Source organism: Varroa destructor, unplaced genomic scaffold (genome assembly GCF_002443255.2).
Source record: "Varroa destructor unplaced genomic scaffold, Vdes_3.0 BEIS01000001.1, whole genome shotgun sequence".
In the NCBI taxonomy this organism is placed as follows: Eukaryota; Metazoa; Arthropoda; class Arachnida; order Mesostigmata; family Varroidae; genus Varroa; species Varroa destructor.
The window spans coordinates 37871874-37893759 of NW_019211454.1; the positions used below are offsets into that span (position 1 = coordinate 37871874).

Here is a 21886-nt window from a genome sequence, read left to right on the forward strand (position 1 = left end):
GCCATCAGTAGCGAAAGGAAACAGGCTTCAAATATAAAAAAGAGGTCCACTGAATAGGACGAGATCGAGAAGACACTCAATGAAGTAAATGCCATCTATTTTTTAAATGCCACATCTTTTTTAATCACATGATCGCTGATATGGTTCAAGCGAACTTTTAATGTTCAAGAACTATCTAATATTTTATACTTCAAGAAATATTTAATATGGCTGGATACGTGTTGCAGCGGTTTGGCTGAGTGTAATAACAGATCGTGTATTTGTAATTAGAATCGGGTTTGATTAAAGTATGCGGATTTAGTCTGTCATACATCCTGATCTCATACATGACATACGTTAAGTTAATATGAAGCACTAAACCGATTTTGTATGTCGACATGTAATTTATTTACATATTACATCCTACAATGGTCATTCACGAACTGAATGATGTGTAGTACTGTAACTTTGGGAGAACCTTTACCATTCAGTTCTTGCACATACGTAATAGCTCACCCATTTGTAGCTATTTTTTTTTATTTGTATCATAGAGACACCGCTGTATTTTTAATAACACCATTTTGTGGTGCCTTTACTTACTTAATTCCTGGCAAACACTTTGAATAATATCCTAGCTTTATTTCTACTGTAGCAGACTGGCGGCCTTTTCAGGGCCCGATGTCCTATTCTGCTTTCTGTTTTGTCCCTATTTTCGCATATCATTTCAGAGATACACACGTATACACATTTATTCGCACCACCTGAATATAGACTCACATATCAATTCAGACCCTGTTTCCTTTCATTTCGTTTAGTCTTCCTTGTCCTCCACTTGCCAAATATCATCTTTTCTGCAAATCTTTCAAAATCTTTTCTGCACAACGCAGTTATGCACTAGCTGATCGTCTACATACCATACTTCCTTGTGAAGGCCTATTCTTAATAAATATTCGTAATACTTGTAGTAATGGTTAGTAGGAGGGGTACGGTAGCTACAAGGACTGCTAATAACGGGTTGTAAGAAACATCACTTTCTCAAATGCTTGTTTTGTATTAACGTTGTTGTATAGCTAATTCCATGTATGTTTTTATTGATGAATCGTAGATATAATTTTTATTATTTAATTATATTACGTAGATATCATATTATTATATTAATCATAGATATTGTTTTATTATAAAATATTATTATAATTTATTATAATCGTAGATATAATTAAATTAGAACTGATGTTGTTGTTGCATGTCATAATATTTGCTGGTATATAATGCTGCACGACTCTGGCAACACAGCCTGCTCTGCTGCTTTGAGTTGTAAATTTCAATGCGTGAATCGCATTCGAATGTTAACTGAGAAAATGAAAATTCAAAATATTACTAAAATATTGTACAAGAAATAACAATCACAGACCGCCAGTCAGCGCGGAGATAACAGTCACTATTAGTACTACTAGTACAGTGTTACTATTTGTGCTCAGTGTTCGGTAATAGCAACGACGTCGTCATCCATTTTGTGGCTATTCATCAATAAAACCTTATATCTCACGCACCTGAAAAGTTGGGAAAATTACCAGCATTACTACTGATATTTTTATAAGTACTAGTAATAGTAATTGTGATCATCAATAAACACCGGCACCACGCATTCTAGCAGAACAAAATTGCCGAGCAAATCCACCTGCTACAAATTCAATTGCGAAATGCTATTTCTATCTAATTTTGTCTCGGCTTAAATTAGCGCTCTACCGTTTCTAGTCGTGTTCTGTACGCTTGCGTTTATTTCGTGTTTTTTTTTCTTTTTACTGCTATGTTTATGTTTAATATATTTCTCACTATTAACGGCTAGGATGCTGGGTTCCTCCGAGGCATCTTACGACGTCTTCGAGCACTCAGCAGATCGGCACCCGATTCTCATTGGACAAAACGAAGTTCATACAGTCGAATATTTATCATCAGTGTCCTTATCCTTGACATCGATATCGTTTGGGCAGTAAACAGTAACAGTTTTTCGTCTATCTAATTTTATGCTAGTAACAGCAGCACAATAACAATACTTCTACTGAGACATAATAATAATAAAAACAAAGGGAGAAGTTGTAGCCTTATTAATATCTCCTTTACCGCCAAATTTTGCGCAAGATGCTATGTTTCGCGCCAATTGCAAATTTACCCGCTTTCATACATATATCATAAATGAATTGGTTATTATATTATCTGTCTGTCTCTAACAAACGTTTATAGTACATCGTAATGGGAACTATCTTCAGTCCTCCAAGTTGCCGCAGCTTACTCGTCCTCTTATTTTTTTCGTGCAACAGGTTATCATTAAGCTTCATAATGAAAAAAAACAAAAACTTAATTTCTCTACATATTACTGGGTTGATAGCACTTTTAGCAAAAGTCGATGTATTAGATGCGCCAAAATGCACAAACACGTTAATACACAAGAACTTTCTTCCAAGCCTTGATCGCCCTCAAGCGTTTTATTAAAGTTTTTTTTTACGCTACTCACATTTCTCATGGCTATTCTTCTGCTAGCAGTCACCAGAAGCAATGACGAGATGCCAAAGCTGTAATTTGACGGTTCGATCTTTCTGCATCAAAGCAACCAAATTGTTGCTTTTTTTTCTTTTACCTGTTTTGTGTTGTATTTAGTGCTGAAAAATAATAATGACAAGGTGGAACAGGAATCTCAAATCATCAACTGGATGAGACGTTAAACAAAATGCATTGTGGAATGTACGATAGGCGAAAAATCTCGTGGTACCGTTTATATTTTTTATAATACATTATATTTTTGCCCCCAGAAACTTTGCATTATCTCAATAAAATGATCCTATGCTTTTTATTATCATATGATGATCTCCTGACCGATAGGATGAAGCTTTCTAGCTTTCGCATTTATTGCTTATTGAGCCGAAGACAGATCACTGCGCTTTGATAGAACATGCATTGCTTGCGACGGCGACAAATTCGTAACACCCTGCTCCTCCAACGCGGCGCTTCCCTGAAAAAATCAAGGTCAAACGAAGCATTGTTCATTCGAATATTACTAAACTATGTAAAAAAGCTATCCGGGGAGAGAAAAATAATCATTATTGTATTTTTTAATTGGACAGTAATGCGGTAAGGGAAATCGCCCTTTTATTTGAGAGAGCAGTTGTTTTACAGTACCACTAGAATAAAAAGCTCCAAATCATTATCTAACAAGTCCAAAGTGAGTGGCTTTTATTGATAGCCTGTTTCGCTTAAGACAATGTTGTCTTAAATTTCATTCAAGCATATGTGTCGAATATCGCCGGTACTTACCTGAACGACATCAGTCAGTCGGGCCGTTTTAAGTGTTTCTTGAAGAATCCAGGCGACAGCACGAGGCATATTTAACAAGATGCATGCTTCCTTAACCTAATAATTGCAAAAATAATAATATATAAGCATAAATAGTTATCGGGCATAATTTTTTGACAACAACATTTGAGTCATTGTACATTATATCTTTTATAGAAATGTATTTCAAGAAGAACTTTTAATAAATTTGCCTCCACCTAAAGACATTGTAAGGTACCCTCTCCATAACTGGTTACCAAAGTTTTTATTTTCATTTCTAGTTGAAATAAACAGATGAGGTAAGGGGTTAGATCGTTTCAACATACTTCTCTGAAAAAGTTCTCGGGTTGACCACCAGTTACGTAGGGGCTGAAAAGCGGGAATAAATTTCCCTCGAGATCAAAAGCGAGTTGCTGGGCTCCACCTTCAGAGAAATAGTTTTCGAGTATCACTTCCTCGTATATGTAGAGCGAAAGGCCACGTGCCAGACCCTGCCACAGCATAGCGAATAGCGGGGCCGCCAAAGCAGCGTGAAGCCTTGCTAATAGACACTGCAGCAAGGACAGCATTGGAAAAGCCGTGGGAGTCAATGCCAGCGGTTCGTCTTGGGTGGCCGTCGGCATACGGAACCATCTGCAAAGAGGAAATTAAGAAGAAACGTCTTCATTACGTTAAAGTAAAGCAAAAAAAAGTTTACTCGAAAGAAGTAAAAATAACCTTTTGAGGACATACAATACAGTAAGCCTTTCTTTACTCTCAACTTCACGTTAAAACGACATTTGAGCTTCAGTTGATAGTGGCCGTAATTGGCCTCTTTCTGGAAAACATAACCTTTAGATGCACCAAAAAAAGTAACTATTTGTAATTATTGGTCTTACTAAATTAATAAACCTTTGCACCACCCAGTTAATGGTAGTAGTAACGCAAAGCAGAACCAACTTTGTATCTCAAACTCACTTTTCGCGATGATACGATCGACATTTAACTTTGATGTCGGATAGGAGACAGTCGATCATAGTCAAAATTGCGTCTTTGTACAATCTTTCAAGTAAACCCGTTACCTAAAAAGGCGTTGAAAAATTATCATTATTGTTGTTGTTCTATGAATAAATGGGAAATTACAAATATTAGACTCAAAAGATGAAATTACCAAAACGTAAACGGTCATCCCTAATGGTTCCATAACAAAAAAAAAGTGATGTATAGCATCGATTTTTTTTTGCAAATTTTGACATAACTCTCTAGGTATACTCATGTACCTACAAACTTCTAAATTTTAGAAAGGCCACGGAAGAAAAGCCTTACTATAATTTCCTGTATAAAAGCCTCATCAGTGCAAGCTGCTACGTGTATTGTATGCTCCCCAATATACTTGCCTGTTCAAAAACGCTCTCCTCTGAGGGTCGATGGTTTGGAGCGTTTACGACTGTTGACGGCGATTCGGGCGTCGATTCAGATGACGTTGGCGCTGTCGCATCGCTTGAGCACACACTGTCACCTCCACCAACCCCAGATGTGCCCCCACCTTCTTTAGTAGATGACGACGCTCGTCGCCGTTCTAGCTTGCTACAAACTTCCAAGAGATTGATAAAGAACTACAACGCAATCAAGGTGCATACAATACAATACCAAATCAAGTTATGCAAGAACGTGCGGAATGCTATGTTAGTTACACCAAGCTTTTCTGCTATTGTATATGTATTCTGCGGGTATGTTGGTAATTTTAATACGAGGCAATTTCTATTTTTACTTACAAGCTGATTACTCCACTCATTGAGAACAACGACGACATAGTGTGCAGCGTTTAGTACTGGGCAGACATCGTAAAGGCTGCCAGCCTCCATGCGTGAATTGAGCACCTGCAGCAGGCATACCCGAAAGTCTTCAAGCAGAATTTGCTGCAGCGACAAAAACTTGAGCGCGTGTTCGGGGTTCTCCAATTGTCGGTAACGTTCCGTCATGGCGCCCAATAACAACATGAAGCCTTCTGCACACTCGGGCACCTATACAGAAGAGGAAAATGGTGGAATATCCCATTCGTTAGATCCAATAATGCTTAGATCCCAACTGTTACAACATAACTATACAACCAATTTGTCGCGATTGGGACCATTTGAAAAAAAATAATTTTACAACATCTGTATAGTCGTTACGCTCATAAGCCCGATGGGCCGAGCGTCAGTTGATCATTTAGTACGCTAGGTTGTAGTCTATTATGTAACAAAAGGATTATTAATTGGGTATCTGTACCTTGAGGGGGTCTTCGAGATCGGCCTCGATGTCCGCTCCCGGCGAATATGGACATGTCCAAGCCGAAGGCGAACTGAGAAGTTTGTCGCGCTTCTCGTCGGCAACTATAACCGCAATGATTACAACGATTATTTCTAGGCAGTTAACTTTTTACCTATTTCAAATAGTAAAGCAGGAATTATTCTGCAATTAGTAATAGTTGAGCTAACTATAATCAGCTGCTTTTATCATCGTCTTTATCAAATACCGATATCTAAAGACTACTATTAAAAACTATCAAACATCAGAGAGGAACTAATATTAATAAGCTAAGATACAAGTTAATAATATCTGGAACTGATTTGTCCCCATTACGTACACTTCTTCTCGAGGGCAATCCAGCGAATAAAACATCGATCGGTGGTGAGCACATTGAGGATACAGGGAAAACGCGAGGGGTAGCCGAGGTCGCGAAGTTCCGCGTGGAACATCAGGGCTTCTTCGATTGTGTGCGTCAGAAGCAGTTCGTTGTCTTCGGCTAACAACAGAGGAAGATCTACTTCTAACTTGGCAATCGCTGTCGAGACCAAACTACGCATCAATTCCAACTGAAGCAACACGAAATAAAGGCATCACATTAGTCATCAGTGTGATTTAGCTCATTAGTCGAAAATTTGATTCTGAGCTGATTCTCTCGATTAATTTCGCTGCCACTATGTATCTACAAAAAATAAGGACCCGTTTAGGGGGTATAGTCATCTCGTGAATACTCTGCATAAGAACTCGGACAACGTGATTAAAGCAAATATATGTTTTTATAATAACATATACTCACTGTTGCATGTATGCCTTCTATGTTATGCTTCATTAAAATTGGCTGAACAAACTTTTCACAGAACCTGCAAGATAGTTTACAAGGAAAATAGGCCATTATTATTATGTTTAGATGGCATGCGATTGATTTTCTGGAGTACACTGATTACTTTGATTTATAGTTTGGGGAAATTGGTAAGGTCCGCAAGAGCAGTTATGCTACAACTGAATAATTTCTTCAATAGTCAAGAAATACTAAGTTGCGGGTTAAAGCCAGTCGTGGTGATTGGCATGAACAAGCTTGTTCTTGAACCTTCCTATGGTTTGTTACCCACTGTTTGGCAAATACATCTGATACTCACACGGCATGATCCTGGATCCAGGTGAGGGTCTGTGTGAGATACCATTCAGGTTTGTCGACCCGATTCGTTTGTCGTTTGCTGACAAAATGGAAAAGAAACCGTTTTTTGAGTGGCTTCACCATCAGTTCAATGGGTAGCAAAAGTGTGCCACAGCTGCTGGATGTTGCTAGTTTTTCTTGCAGGAGGAGCTCATGAGGCAGCTGTATCTTGTAAAGGTTGAGGAAGGCTGACTCGAAGCAGGCGAACATTTGTGGAGGGCAGGACAGGGTGGCGGCTACAGAGGAGTTGATAACAGGCCAGCCCATTGATGACAAAACTTTATCGAACTCCCTATTGGTGGCATAGATCACAGTGAAAATAGCGTATGTACAAGTTAGATTTGATAATCGCCGAAAATAAATCCTTTAGGAACATCGTGAACGCGAAGCGAACTCAGACCTGTATGCTGAAAGTAATTATTTAAAGAGGAGAGATTAATACATAGATTTCAAGAAACGGAAGTAAAACCACTGCAGTTTCCAAAAACGAAAGCTGGTCATTCCTGATGAGTTGGATACTTCACACAATTTGGTAGAAGTTTAAGTTAGGATTTATCACAACAACATGCTACTTTAACACATCATATCAACTAAGCAGTTTACAGAAGCTTATGCCGTATTTCATTATAAGAAACCTTATATGTTTCGAGTTCTACGTTCGGTAACGCCGTTAGACATTCCATCGGGCGGCTGGCTTTCAGGACGAAACATGTTCAAACCTAAACCACAACATATCCCTAAGATTGACAGGCAGATACGTTACCCACTAAGCTATCATGGGGGCTCATTTTAAGAGACCAGCCCGACATGAGTACTAGCTGTATTACAATGAAAAAGAGCCGACCTTATGTTTTGACTCGAATAGCGAATTGAAGTGTGCTTACTTTTCAAACTTTTCCCTGAGTATGTTGTGCCAGTAGAGAATGGTCTGCTTGAGGAAAGTCATTAGTCGGTGGCACTGAGATGTCTTGAGTTTTAACCAGGTATCAACAAGCAATGCCAGGTGTGCGACTGCCGACCTGTCATCGCCGCTTTCAACTGCTTCCTCAATATATTGACTGAAAGCAATAGTATAGCTTAGATACATATTTAAATTTCGCTAAATTCTTTGGCACAATTAGAGAGATGTGACGTGTTCGGGATATCGACAAGTATTCGAAATGGTCTAATGATCTAAATCTAAGCTAAGAAAATTACTTGTTTAGCATCGGCATAAGCATAGCTACCTGTGAGCTTCAAGTGGAAAATATAACTGTAATATATTAATGATAAGATATAAGATGATATAAGACGATACCTGATATCTCCTATTTTGGCAATCCATTGTAGGTACTGTCGAAGGCGGAGAAGTCGCTGGATATCAGCTAGCGAAGTGTCAAACTCCTTCTTTACCTGCGGATTGAAGTATAAGCAATAATCATTTCGCGTTTTGGAAAGAAGCCAATGAATTGACATAGTTAGTAGTTACGTAAATGTGTGCATGTAGGCAAAACAATCCATTTTATAACTTTCCTGCAGCCAATTAGGTAGAAAAATCAGTGACATACCAAAACGCTGTACTAAATAAATACATCTTTAAATACACTTTACAGAATACTGTTTATTAGTTCTCACATTAAAATATGTTCAACACGAGACCTACCAAAAATTTTTATATACCTATTAGTATCGAGCTCGGTCGGAATTATCGATTGAGTTATTATTTTTATAATTAAACGGAGAAATTTGATAGTGTGAAATTCGGTGGCGATGAGATAACTTCTAACATTACGTGAACTTTTAAAAAATTTGGAAACGGTCATATTGACCGATAGTAGTTAATTTAGGGCTGCATCCACATTTGAATCAATTAGTCCACTTGTTCCTACTTGAGTGGCATTTTCAAGGTGTGAAGAAACGTCGCTGAGGATCCGACAGTGTACATCTTCCAGCAGTTCCATCTTAGACAGTGAATCACGCGCAAAATTTAAAAGCCCTTTCACCTGCTCGGGATCTGCTTGGCCATTTGATTTCGCTTGTTGCATCTGAAAAATAATGCATATGTTTCTTATTTCTTAAAAAAAAAAAAAATAAAAAGTACTTAAATAAATGATGTACATTTTCGAACAGAGAACACGAATAGCACAGTGGTTGTTGTCTCACTTTAAAGTAAAGTTTGATTAAGATCAGTATTCTTACGGGGTCATGCGTTTGACAATGGGATAGAACCCTATGACCTTATTCGTTTAACGCACCTTCAATTGTAAACTTTTCTTCTTAGCTTGTAGGCTTTCATGGTACTGTTTAGCTCGCAATATATGCTTCACTTCGCCTCCAATTTCTGCGTTAAGTTCGTCCACCGTTGCGTTCTCAACAAAATCGGACTGGGGACCCGTCTTGCCCACTTGGCTCCCGCTACGTCCATTAGATTTCATATGTTCGTCACTTTTAGGTTGGGGCTGAAGATTACCTCCTTGAAGGGGTGAAGCGGCCACCTCCACGGAGGAATTATCTTCTGCGCGGCCGCCACCACTGGCGCTGCCTACTTCTGAGGACATCACGACATCCAAGGACCAACACTAGTACTCTGTAACAGTAACCAAATAAATGAGCCGCATAACAATTATTTGACTTCATTCACTCAATGCACTTTCAAAATTCACAGAGCTCTAGAATGTCTTGTGGCCGAATATCTAAATGCAAACAATAAAAGTTGTTTGTTGTCATGACAAGACAGGAACATTTTTGGAACAGATATAAATAATTTATAATAATTGCATATTCATATACTCGCTGCAATAGTTCTTCGCTAACCAGCTCAAGGTGAAACAGCAATTCCGTATCTCGATTTGTTATCTGTCAATTTTGCACATTTTGCCATCATTTTAGTGTGTTTTGTTTTCTTCAGATACTGGTTTCAGGGTTTTATTGGCAAAAAGTTATATGAAATAAAAATACAAGTCTTCAGCCCGAATAACGTGGTATGATGAACAACGTTTCGAATAACACATACACACGGGGCATTCGGCTCTATAAATGGGATTGATTTTTGTATCTGTAATTTTTACAGGATTACACTGCTTGGTACTTTCTGTAGTTAGCTAACAAAAGGAACGAGAAAATCTTGTGTTTCGGACATAATTGTACTAAGAAAAAATATAGATTTATAAGCAGCATATTTTCATCAGATATAAGTGAGGTAACGACATGTCGACTACCCCTTCCTAGGTGCGGTTGCGTATCTATACGACCTTTGTAACATACTATCTCAAGAACGTATTTTCGCTAACACATTTTCCTTCTTAAAGAAGATGGAGTAATTAATTATATGAGGGGATTTCCAATAAAGGACTTCAATAAACTGAACAAAGTATAGGGCTATAAAATGGACCATTTGATTTAATAACAGTGGGCGAAACCTCAACATAATTAATGTTGTTTCTTATAGTATCTGGGTACACAGTTAGCTTTTTATCGTATGTTTTAGTAAAGCACAGCAAAATACGAGTTCTATCATTTGTAGGGACAGTATAGGCGGAAATGGTATTTGGTAACCGAAAAAGACGATTTGGTATGTTATCAAACTACACGTCAATAATATCTTTTCAGCGCATGCTTTATATGCGACAAGTAGAGCGTGTTCGTGCTCCAGACGTGAATGTGTTCTGCTGCTTCACGACGAGCCTCGGTTTGCCCACGGCGCTCTAGCATAGACATTAAAAGCCCACTGCTTTTATCGTTCACCAAGATCGCATTAGCAAATCTGTTTATATCTGCACATGACAGTCACATCGTGGAAGTTATGCTGTTCGTTTTAACAATATATATATAGTCTGAAAGGTATACGAGTGCCTATACGCAAATACATACACAGAAAGGCGAGCGACAATATCAACTTTGAGAGTCAGTATTCATTCTACCGGCCATGTGTTTACCTTATCTGTCAAACTTCTAGGTCATGCACAAGGCGCACACGTCACTCAATCGTCGCATTACACTATAAACAGTGGTAACAAAAAATCGAACATAGTAACTTCCACATCCGATTTCAATACACATTCAGCCAGAGCAGTAACAAGCGAAATAGCGAAAGGAGCAACACGCACAATTCAACGACTATGCAGACTTCCTGAACCCCTCAGAATTGCATGATGTGCATCTATCCGCGTGGTAGAGCTCGGCCCTAGCGCAGACACAACAGATGCCACTGCTTAACTCTACTTGTTCATTCACTGATAGCCAACATTGCTTAATCTGCTTAGCAAGCGTGCCAACGCGTTCTCAATCTCACCTGGAGTCTCGAGCAGCTGAAACGGCTTCACCAGCAGCGCTAACTGCAACTATTAACAACTACTGCTTCCCAGCGCGACTCTCCTGCAGATATGCTCTCACATAAATATTAGGGCTGGAGAAGTGCAGCGAGGATGTCTTCTGCTCTACCACCGTTTGATTCTTGTTGACGATGGCGAGCGGCACGACCCGGTCCGGCGTTCTACTACGTCAACCTGCCCTATTACTTGCCAGCCTGGCAAGCCGCTACCCACCCAATCACAGCCAAAGAAGCAGCTAATCAGATGTTGGGCCCTTTTGTTCGTTCCAGAGCTGTCCACACACGTCACGCACACATTCAGAAATAATAGTAATAATACTAGCAAATTTCTACGAACGCCACCATCGTTCAAAGACATTATCTATCAACCAACTGTATTCGATCCTCTGTCGTGAGACGTACGTCTTCCATATTTTTCAACAGTTACTTATACTATTATAACAACTACTTTGATATGGTATACGTTCACACCAATTCATCTGGTGCGCGTGCGCTTAGCAAAAGTTTTTGAATTACACTCTGCATCCATTCGATGTTTATTTTTGTAATATATATATATAAGGGCTTTCTTCACCTGCTCATTGCTCGTCTTCGTGCTGCTGGCACTACGACGACACCTACGATGCTGTAGTCTGCGCGGTAAATGCATTAGCTATTGCTTGCCGTTAATGCTGGCAAAAGACCTCCGCGTGAACATGGCAATGTATCATTCCGCCGGAGTTTTTTCCGTCGATTGATGTTGTCGCGAGCGTCAAACGAACAATCGGCATGATCGGATCGTCCGTGCGGGTGTGTACGTTGGCGGAGGGCGGGTTTTGCTGCTGCTACTGCTGCTGCAGTGAGCGCCAGAAAGTGACAGCAGTGGCAGCAAACGGGAAAGAGAACGAGCGATACCGCAAGCGAAAGATAGAGCACCATAACGTGCTGTACCACTACGACCTCTATGAAATGGAGAAGGGGTTAGCTGGTGAGCACCGCTGACGTTTTCATCTGTCATCTCTGCTGCTGCGTCTGCTATGACTCTTGCAGAGCTAGCGCCCATCATCGTCCTTTTTCTAGCCATTGCTTATCGTTCGTTGGCGTCTACAGTTTCGTCGGCTCCGGCGCATTTGCTTAGCCTGGGCACTCCGCTTATCGTTTGTGGCTGGGTCGATTTTCGTCCGCTTATCCAGATTCCATCTCTGCTACCACCACGAATTTGGCTGGGCCATTGTTGCCTAGCAAAGATAGTTGGGCTGTTTTGTTGCAATGAACAAGCATGTTAAAGTGCCCGTTGCTTAGTCGGTCTGCTAGCGCTGAATCTGTGACTTTTAAGTTTAACCGCGCCAGGCGAGCAGGCGGCGCACATAACAGTGAGCGAGTAAGTAATCGCTTGTTTTGTTAGAATCTGCAGCAACCATCTGTAGGCGCTCACTATTGTTGGCTCTTCCTTCTGTTTGGGTCTTCTCCTGTTATGGCCATCGTAGTCGCCTTTGCTGCGTAAAGTGACTTAGGCTCATACGCTGCTAACGGCGGTGGCTAACGCCGCAACAGCGACACCAGCGAGGGAAGTGGAACTGTTCTAGTAGTAACAGACGAAGTGGTAATAGAAGAAGAAGAAGCCCGACAGACATTAAAGTTAGTGCAGTTTTTTTGTAGAAGTGTGAGCGAGTGTATGGGGTCAGCTAGAACGTTTGCATACTGGTGACCTTTTACTAGCCAATCAGTTAGTCAGCGCTTTGTGTGAGAGCAGCACTCATTACTAACATAAACCAACGTATTATTTCTGCCTTCTCTCAATAAGTGATCTCTAAATAGCAGGCCGAGGCCATTTCGTTGCCCGTATAAATGCTAATACAAACGAGGGTGTGTGTGAATACAGAGATACCCGATGACCTCATCGTTATAGTAACAACCGTAATCTTTGCACTACTAACACGTTTGCTGTACCGTGTTTCAGCGAGAGCTATTTTTCCTTCAACTTGATTTAGTGAGAAATGTCTCGTCGCGCCAATGTTGCTCATCTCGTTCATGTACCGACGCTTTACTTATCCATCTGCGTGCCTGCCTGCCTACCCGCTTGCCAGCGAAGTCATGTTTATAAGGAACAGGAGTTAGTTGATAGATGCCAACTGTGACGATGCTACTACTGCTGTTACCACTGCAGATGTTGAAGCAGCTACCGCATACAGATAGAGTTGCCAACGGTATCCTCATTTGTGGCAGAGTAGTATCGATAAAAATTTAAGATGAGGTTTTCATTTGCCATTGCTAGCACCGATGCTCCGGATGACGGCGACGTCCACCAACAAGTAACACATTGACAGTAATACATATTACGAAACAAACTCTATCCGGAACGTAAAGACGCAAATCTCACATAACAACTTTCCACAACGAATTCATGGTTGGCAAGGGCATTAATATATTTACCATAGCTGAACGTATTACGATGACGATGACGACGACGACAGCTCGTCATTGCCGAGATAAGAAGCGAGTAGTGTTTTGTGGGTGTTAACAGAAGGAGTGGGTGATGCGGTACTGCTGCTCCGGCTACGTTAGTGGTGTGATACTTTTCAAACGCACGCAGGACACAGCTCTTAAAGTCGGCGTCCCTATGGTGCTAGTTTCTCTTGACACAGCTGAGAAAGTTCAATAGAGTGAGGTGCAGTGCGTATTCGACGAGTGTTTTCGTTAGACGGCGGCAAGCAGTGAGATTGTCGCAGTTCGAGTATTTTCTCGGTAGTGTATTGATCGTCAAACGTGTTCGTGATCGTTCTGTTGTGAAGACAATTACGGATCATACTTCCAGAAGACTAATCGCTCGACTGTGCAACAGGAAAGTATATGAACGAATAGCTGCAGTGGTATCATCATATCGGTAGTGCTAAATGATTACGTATGCCAGTAGAGTTCGCAATAGTATCGATTCGTATTCATTCGCCTCTAGAACTCGGCAGAATTTCAACATGTGATGAAGTCATTTCTAGTATGCGCTTAGCAACAACAGCGGTATTTGTGTACCGTCGATATTCTATGGTTTTCGCCAGTTGACTGTCTACGTTGCTTGAACGGGCATGAAATATAGGGCAATAACATCGCTCTGTCAGTCAGCCAGCCTTCCGCAGTTGAAACTGGATAGACGCGATGGCGTTTAGCGCCAGAGCTCGAAAACGCATCATTAAAGATGGCGAGAATGGAGATGACTCCGCCGGTCGGAATTGCGAGCAAATTTTTGTACGCTTATATTTCGATTGTTGAGTCGCTGCTGCCGCCCTGTCAACCGGCGCTCGGCCGTTAGTTCATCCGTGTTTTTGGCCGTCGATATGTTGGATTATTGATTGCTATTGTTTATGGCTATTGGCTCAATGTTGTCGGGTATAAACGAACGTGCACGTGTATATACGTTACCTCACATTGAAGACAGGGTTTCGACATAGATAACTAAGCTGGCTACCAAACACTTTGCCAGCGCGATTATGCTATAATATTATCGGAAACGTACATATGTTCAATACGATTTTGCGAATCATCTAAGAAACCATATTCCACGCAACTCTTCAGGAAATACTGGCTTCACTAATTTGAACTTACATATCGTATTCATTAAGTTTAATACATACTTAAGTAGTTTTAGCTATAGTTGCAATATGCATATATATATATATATATATATATATATAAAGCAGCCGGTTTACAAGCAGCAGAAAAGCACAGGCATCAATAGATCCAAATTTCTAGGGAGGAACTCTGTCGTCTATTCACGTGCGTGGGGACACGCTGGTATGCAGTTGATAATGAATTAATTTATGGTTACTATAAAGGACCATTTACCACTATTTTACTAAAGATGATATAATCTATGTAAGCGGTCGGCAGCATTGGACTTTCGGCTAAAGACTAGGATGTAATGGTGTGTATAGCATAGTTACAGCCCCCGGACGATTATCGTGGCTAAACGATCGGCGACAGTAAAAACGAGAATGGTACTTCTACGTTTTGCCCCTGTTAGATCACATTAATACATAGCGACAATTCTGTTTACTGCTTAGCCGACTCGTATCAGGAAGCTCCTGTAACCCTGTTGCGTCTTTTACTCACTTGTAATTACAAGCCTGATATATTATAGGATCAGTAGTTTGGTTGCCTGGTTTGCTTCTAGGATTTGAATATTGCTGTGCTGTGTATGAAAACAAACAAATAACAATAAAAAAAAATCACGGAAATAAACTCATTCACAATGATCACCTTGAGAAACACAGTTTTTTTGCTTTCAAGATGCAATGTGTACAGTTTTACCTGTCATTGCTTGCCACTGCCAGCCGTAGCGTTTACCTTGGCCAGTTTCTAAATGCTGTGATAAAAATGTCGGTATGATATAGATAAATACGATTAGGTATAGTCTTCTTCCGTCTACAACCACTCAAGATCTTCTTGCATCATTAATTATCAACGGAACGGGTGTGTTCGATAATAGAAAGGTGGCGTAAGACCTCAAAGCGCTTGTGGTAACTGTAACGTTGTTGATCTGTTACGGATATTGATCAGCTGGTGGTCTTTCTTAGAGCCAGAGTCATTAAAATGAAAATAAGCAAGTTACTTGTAACACAATAGCGTAAGTTGCTTGAAAAAGACATAAAAATCAGGCACAATCAAGTTTGTCACCTGAAGTTTAGTGTGCTCAATTGTTTAAGCTAAATTGGCTACAACATTTGATCAAACCATAGTTCCATATAGTTCTTTCTTCCCATCTTCCTTTACCACGTTTTTTGGCAAGTAACATAAATGAACTTGGGAGTGAAGCCGGGCCAGTGTTATGGTTGTGTTCGTCCACCGCATTACTCTTTGAGCACCGATTATTTGACATTTGCACTGCTGTTTGACATTTTCGGTTTTTCGTCAAATGAGGTACATTATTATTATTATTTTGGATAATTTTTGGGTACAATTTTCCGTGTATAAGAATTTCGTAGAAGTGATAATTAGTGGAATCCAGCTCTACTAAAAAACTAAGCGGTACCATTGTGTCTTTCTAATGCGGTTACGTTTTGCTAACCTCTTTCATGCAAGAATAACGCATATAGCCTTTCGAAGAGCTCGTAACATTTTGTAATCGACATTATTACATATTGTGACTACAAAATTTAGTAACCCTATTTATTCTATAGACGCCTCTGCGTAAAGGATTTTGATAGAAGCAATAATAACTCATTGTTGCGCGTGTGACATCGTCACCTAATCGCCCAAATTGCAAAGAGTCGAAGCTGCTGTATAGATGCATTACTGATAAGTCTATTGGAAATATTCCGGCTTAGCGATCAGCAGCGGCGGCTGCTGCTGCCGTTACGGACGAAATTCGCCGCCGCCTGAAGAACGATGACGCTGGCCAGCAATTGAGTCGTGATGCGTAAGCCACCGTCGCACGACAGCTGGATTTTCAGCTGGTCCTGCTGATTCCGCGTCAGCTTGTACTGGGCCGAGTCGTCGCGGTGGCGGCCATCGCGACCGTTGCCATCTATACATAAACGCTATGTAGATGCTGTTAGTGCTGATACAGGGTCAGACCAATGGTCACATCGGCAGGAAAAACTTTGTGGTCGTCCAGTGCTTCTTGCGTATGGTCTCCAGCTTACCACTGGTGATTGGCGTAGTCTGTGCTGACCCGTCAGGATCTAAGAAAACTGGTGCGTGTGATTCCGCTGCAGAAGCACTAGGCGGCTGCTAATACAGAAATGAAGATGGAGCGAAGGACAATTCGAAAGTCGGGGAGAACACCCGGCAAGTGTACATGATAATAATATTGGAAAGACGAAAAAGGTAATGGAGCTATAGTAAAACGTTAACACAATGAAAGGCCACTGCTAGTTCTCACTTTCGTTAACAACGAGTTTCCCAGTCTCGGGAGACGAAGAAGCTATATATCACGTGTGACCTTATGGCGTGACGTGATTAAACTACCGTCATTGGCCTGTCTGCATCAGTGTTACCCGAGCACAAAATGGCTTGCTCCCCTTCACACTAGACCCCAGCAACCTTTAAGGATGCATAACAGTGAATAGGCTGTAAGTACGCCATTCTATAAACGCAAGGCATATTACGCATATATATTTATACATACATATATATAAATATGTTCACTTCCATCAGTGGCCCATGTGTGTGTAACGAAGAGTCGGCCATCGTTCAGCAGCGGAGGGTGATAACGTCGCTATATTACCAGGAGCGTTAACATGAGCAAATATGTGCGTTATAGTCCTTGAAGAAACGATATAGCCCAGATTTGTGTACATGTGCTCATCGAATGATTATTACGGCTGTTACTCATATCATGATTACTAATGTTACTCTTTATTAGCATGAAGACATCTAACGAAAGTTATCTATGTATGTCTGCAAAATTTAGTGAAAAATTTTATACATTTAAATGCGATTACGTCCTCCATTGTCTTCGGTCACAAAACCAACTTCTTTACCTTGCCAATCTATAAAAATTTCAACGATTGAAAGGTTTTTAGCCAAACTAGCGGACATCGCTTTTGTATTCAGCACTGATCACGTGATTGTTGAAAGATTATTGTTCATCAATAACTCAAGTAAAAAAAATATTGTTGCAATGAAAGGACCCTGATTAGAATGGGATAAGAAATCGATATGATGTCTTTCTAAATTCCGGATGTCGACTTTCGCCAACGGATCTAGAAAGTCTAGAATAAGCAATAACAATAATGCAGAAAGCTATCTAAATAGATGATGAAAATAACTGCAGGCCTGTATAATGCCGATAGATTTTTAGAGCTGTTAGCTTTAATTAAGACCAATTAAATTGAGAAGATGCCGCTATGATATTTTGTACGTTAAGGTAGATTACGCAAGATACAACAAGATGCCGAAGAGTATATATGGCACATGGGTATATATATATATATATGCAGAAGTGACGACTCTAATGTATATAAGTGATTACTGACGATATATTATGCTTACAGTAACACGTAAATCGTCTTTCCGGCATCTTTATACGTTCTGTCTTAATAGTACCTTAAATTGAATGGATGTTTAGCCAAACTAACCTGAAAGAGGCACCTACCATATAATTATTCAATATTTCTGAGTAGAACATGTTGTTCCTAAAAGCGTAAGGAAGAAGATGGTTTCTGTCTACGTGATTAATACATGAAAAACAAAATGAGTTTATTTTAGATATACGTGTCAAGCGTGCTCTGCATTCTCCTCGTAAAACACATGATGTAGTGGTGTGATAGCATATTTGAAGCTTCATGTCTTGTAAAAATGGGTCGTACTTTAAAAACGATCCACTTTGCTCTAGAAGGTCCAAAATAAAGTATCTTTCATTATATTAATTAGGTGAGGATAACAACAATAGTTGACGATAGAGGAAGATAAACCATCAATTTTTGTAATTTAAGAATGTTACTATTAATGTGCGGCACCAAGCAGGAGTAGGCCGAGTAAATAAATGCATTTATAAACATTGCAGAAGTTCTATAAATACAGAAGCAGATCGTCTTAATGTTGCGACGTTATTGCATTATCTGTTAATACTATCTGTAGAGTGAGGGACTTTAATTCCGTACTGAAGCAAAATTTGGGAACTTGCCACGTGCCGTAAATTTCGGTAACTTTATACAGAAGCCGGATTTCACATTTCAAGACATTTTGGAGGTCGGTCGCTAAACTTTTGGCGCCAACAGTCGGACGCGGCAACCGGCTACGTCCATTCAATATCATTTTCTTCACAAGAGGCATTTATTTCATGGTGCTCGTCATCCAAGCAGTGCTTTCTAACGTACAGTCAAATTGATGTCGCGCCAAGTGCAATTGTTCTTAGCGAATTTTTTTCACCACTAAATACCAATAAATGATATTTTTAAGAGTTACTTATGTAAGACAGCCCCTGAGGTGCACAAATGGTCTCAGTAAGTGGGCTGACTTTGGCCAGCCTAATCATGACAAAGTCAGAACTGCTATACACCAACGCATCTTTGCGTTTTCGATGACATCAATAACGATACCTGGAGTATATGATACGAGCAACAACTGTGACCACGCGCATATCGTTGTTGTTCGATTACTCTGTTTGATATTGGTTCAAGTAGGAAGTTTACATGGGTTAGTATATGGGCAAAGCATTCCTCAGTCGGCTCCAGAAAAAATGAGATGAAATCACGTACATGATACCGATAATACAATAATGAGGAGCGGAGCACATGGATTTCCATACGTTGAGGTACGCATCACAGTATGACCGACTGTCTACATCCTATGAAACGAATTGGGTTAAACGGGTCCAGAAAGATAGCTTTACAGTTGAAACGACATTGGAATGAAGAAAAACCTCACAGATATTTTCTTCTCTCGGTTACTGGGTTTACGACATTGGTGCGTAACATAAAAACCAAGACAACCCACATATACGGCACTAGCGTGTGAACCAAACAGTCAGATCTTTCTAGAGCTAACGCGCAGGGCTGTCGAACCACTGCTAAATGCAGTAGCTTGCGTGAGTAGCTGCTAATTTTTTTTGTCTGAATTGAAAATTGCCTGCCAAGATGGTCAGTCCTTGGTCAAAACAGCCGTTCACAACAAATATTAAAACGAATGTTTTTCTTTTTTGTTCTTTGTTTTATTTACTATAATCGGCTTTCAGCAGTCTTGCTGGAAAAATGGGCCGCCTAAAAATAGGTATCTAGCGGTACACTAAATATAACTCTTGCTGAGCCACAACAGCGACAGTCTACATCCAAGTAATCGTATGCGTAGCTAAATTCAGTTGCAATCAGTTTGCATTCCTTGGATTGCACTATGTATACATTTAAGATCTATAAATTGAAAATATGTACATGCCTAATCCTTTTCATTTCTACATTTGAACTATTACCGGCATTTTTTCAAATATCCCGAAGTAACTTCTTTTTATCGTTTCCTCATCTGTTACTAATGGCTTTCTGGATGCTCAATACCACACAAGTTCATCTCATGCGTAATGTTTGTCTAGGTGCGCATACAATTCAATCGTTACATCGGGGCCCGAGACATTCTCTAGATAGAGACATCCTATCTCACATTTACATTGACCGTATTTGTGGTCTTTCATGGGGTCGGCACGATTCTCCCATTCTGCTCCTGGTCGGTGGAATTGTGCGACCGTTTGACAAGCGCAAACCGCTTACGAAGAGCTTGGCTTTTACCATGGTACTCGTTGACTGACGAAAGAGTAATCAACGCCGTCACAGCGGTCACGAATATATTTCCCTGCTGACTCCCCAACGATGACTCTGTTTTTGACCTGAGAGTTTCTAGAGAATCCCAAGGCAAGAGAAAGAGAAAGCGGGCAAAAGGATAACGCAGCAGCACAGCATGACTGGGCAACAATGCACACAGCATATGCAGTAGGCATATGAAAGGGTGAAATTTTTCTCATATAGTGCGATACGCACACGCAACAAAGCGAACCCCCATGAACAGTGGCCACAAAAGACAAACACACGTATGAACAGTTGGAGGAGTCGAGGGAGAGCCCACAGCGAACAGGTGCAAGCTTTTCCGACAGAAGAGAGGATTCGGTGCAAATAGCAGCGGCGACAGCTTGGGGAGTCGGATCTTTCTTGCCATTTGTGCGACGCCGGTCGCAGCCCTGGCGTCTTTATGATTCACCGTTCGTCGACCGGCGTTTGTCGGCAGCTGGAATCTGCTGTCGACAAAGACGACATCAGGTTGAAAACGGGACGAGACGCTTTTCCATTTTTCCGCCACTGACGCAGCCGTTACCGAAACTTCTCGACCATCATCGTTGCTACACACTATTCAGGTTTGTCTCCACCAGCTGCGCTTGCTTTACCAAGTGTATTACTTTGGCTTTTTATTTCGGGGCTGGTCGTATAAGGTATGTCCAACAACAAATATTATTCCGCAAGAAACGGCGTCCGCTCGATGTATTTTGGGTACTGGACAAACTTGGTGCTGATGATTGCCCACGCAACCCTCCAGTAATTAATCCAGCTACAACGACGTGTCATTCTTGATCATAATCAAGGCTATATCAGGCAATTTTTTGACTGCCGCCTTCTTACCTTATTATATTTATAATCATTTCAGATCTCAACTTGGGAAATATAATTAAAATATCATATATATTATATATAATATAAAAAGTTATAGAGGATAGAATTTAATGCCATTGTAACATTAAAATGTCTGTGGAAGTATATATATATATAAATGCTATCCTCAGTTGGATTAACAAGGTAAAATGTTGGACAAATTGATACTTATGATGATTTGAGGGAGGATCAAAAACAGAAACGCAAAAACGCTTGCTTCTTTTTGCTGCCACGCTGTAACAGTGACATATTATTGTACTAAATTGTGGCCTGTGCTCAAAAATTGATTTTCTGCGATAATTGTCGATGGTGACATTACTGGGTAGATATAATTAGATCGGCGGTACGTCGACCTAAAACAATTGCGAACGTTTGTGGATTTTTTTTGATGGTCTAATGCAACTATTTTCCACCACACCTTCACAAGTTCTGGTTTGTCGATCAAGGACGACGTGTACTGTCAATAACTGCAAGAGATGATGAAAAAGTTACAGGAAGAATCTCTCTGTCATCTGCCACATACATTAATCTCGATAAATGTTCAGTGTGATGTTCAAATTGTCTTTTGAGAGTTCATAAACTCCTATAATGTACATATCTACAGCGGGATAACAAAACCGTTACCCTCCAGGTGGCGGAAGGCCATAGATAATAATTATGCATCTTTCAACCTAAAATAAAATAACTAAGCCTGTAAATAAAATTCGAAAGTTAGAATCATATATA

General features: G+C 40.3%; 2 protein-coding genes across 13 annotated transcripts in view; one reads left to right on the forward strand and one right to left on the reverse strand.

Annotated features, from left to right (window-relative positions):
- Positions 1 to 363: 363 nt before the first annotated feature.
- On the reverse strand, positions 364 to 14207 carry Rint1 (RAD50 interactor 1). 10 transcript variants are annotated; one of them, XR_002675307.2, is made up of 17 exons: positions 11632 to 12424; positions 11019 to 11329; positions 8983 to 9314; positions 8617 to 8772; positions 8046 to 8140; positions 7633 to 7806; positions 6711 to 7040; positions 6371 to 6434; positions 5915 to 6143; positions 5557 to 5660; positions 5061 to 5309; positions 4683 to 4901; positions 4264 to 4367; positions 3633 to 3939; positions 3289 to 3384; positions 2492 to 2986; positions 364 to 1529 (listed from the first exon to the last, which is right to left on the reverse strand). XR_002675307.2 is itself a non-coding variant. In XM_022816531.2 (17 exons), the coding sequence occupies exons 3-16, from the start codon at positions 9283 to 9285 to the stop codon at positions 2888 to 2890; spliced, it is 2529 nt and encodes an 842-aa protein (XP_022672266.1). In that variant the 5' UTR covers positions 9286 to 9314; positions 11019 to 11329; positions 11632 to 12424; the 3' UTR covers positions 364 to 2636; positions 2851 to 2887. The 10 variants fall into 10 exon arrangements, 8 of the variants coding, with proteins under 8 accessions (XP_022672266.1, XP_022672217.1, XP_022672209.1 ...); XR_015319644.1 differs by having other exon boundaries at positions 1813 to 2986; XM_022816531.2 differs by having other exon boundaries at positions 364 to 2636; positions 2851 to 2986.
- The window catches only part of Wdr62 (WD repeat domain 62), an 82990-nt gene continuing 73604 nt past the window's right edge, over positions 12501 to 21886 (forward strand). The window contains exon 1 of one of the 3 annotated variants that reach the window (XM_086978159.1): positions 12501 to 12674. The gene's annotated coding sequence lies outside the window, so the exon portion shown is untranslated. Of the gene's footprint in view, positions 12675 to 16880; positions 17102 to 17141; positions 20869 to 21886 lie in introns of those variants that run through there. The other 2 variants (XM_086978166.1, XM_022816392.2) reach the window with 2 other exon arrangements.

Coding starts and splice junctions, on each gene's coding strand:
- Rint1 (XM_022816506.2), bottom strand. CDS start 9,285: ATGTCCTCAGAAGTAGGCAGCGCCAGTGGTGGCGGCCGCGCAGAAGAT. Junction 6,144..6,370: donor TAGAAGGCATACATGCAACA/GTGAGTATATGT, acceptor GTGTTGCTTCAG/TTGGAATTGATGCGTAGTTT. Junction 5,310..5,556: donor ATCTCGAAGACCCCCTCAAG/GTACAGATACCC, acceptor TCTTCTGTATAG/GTGCCCGAGTGTGCAGAAGG.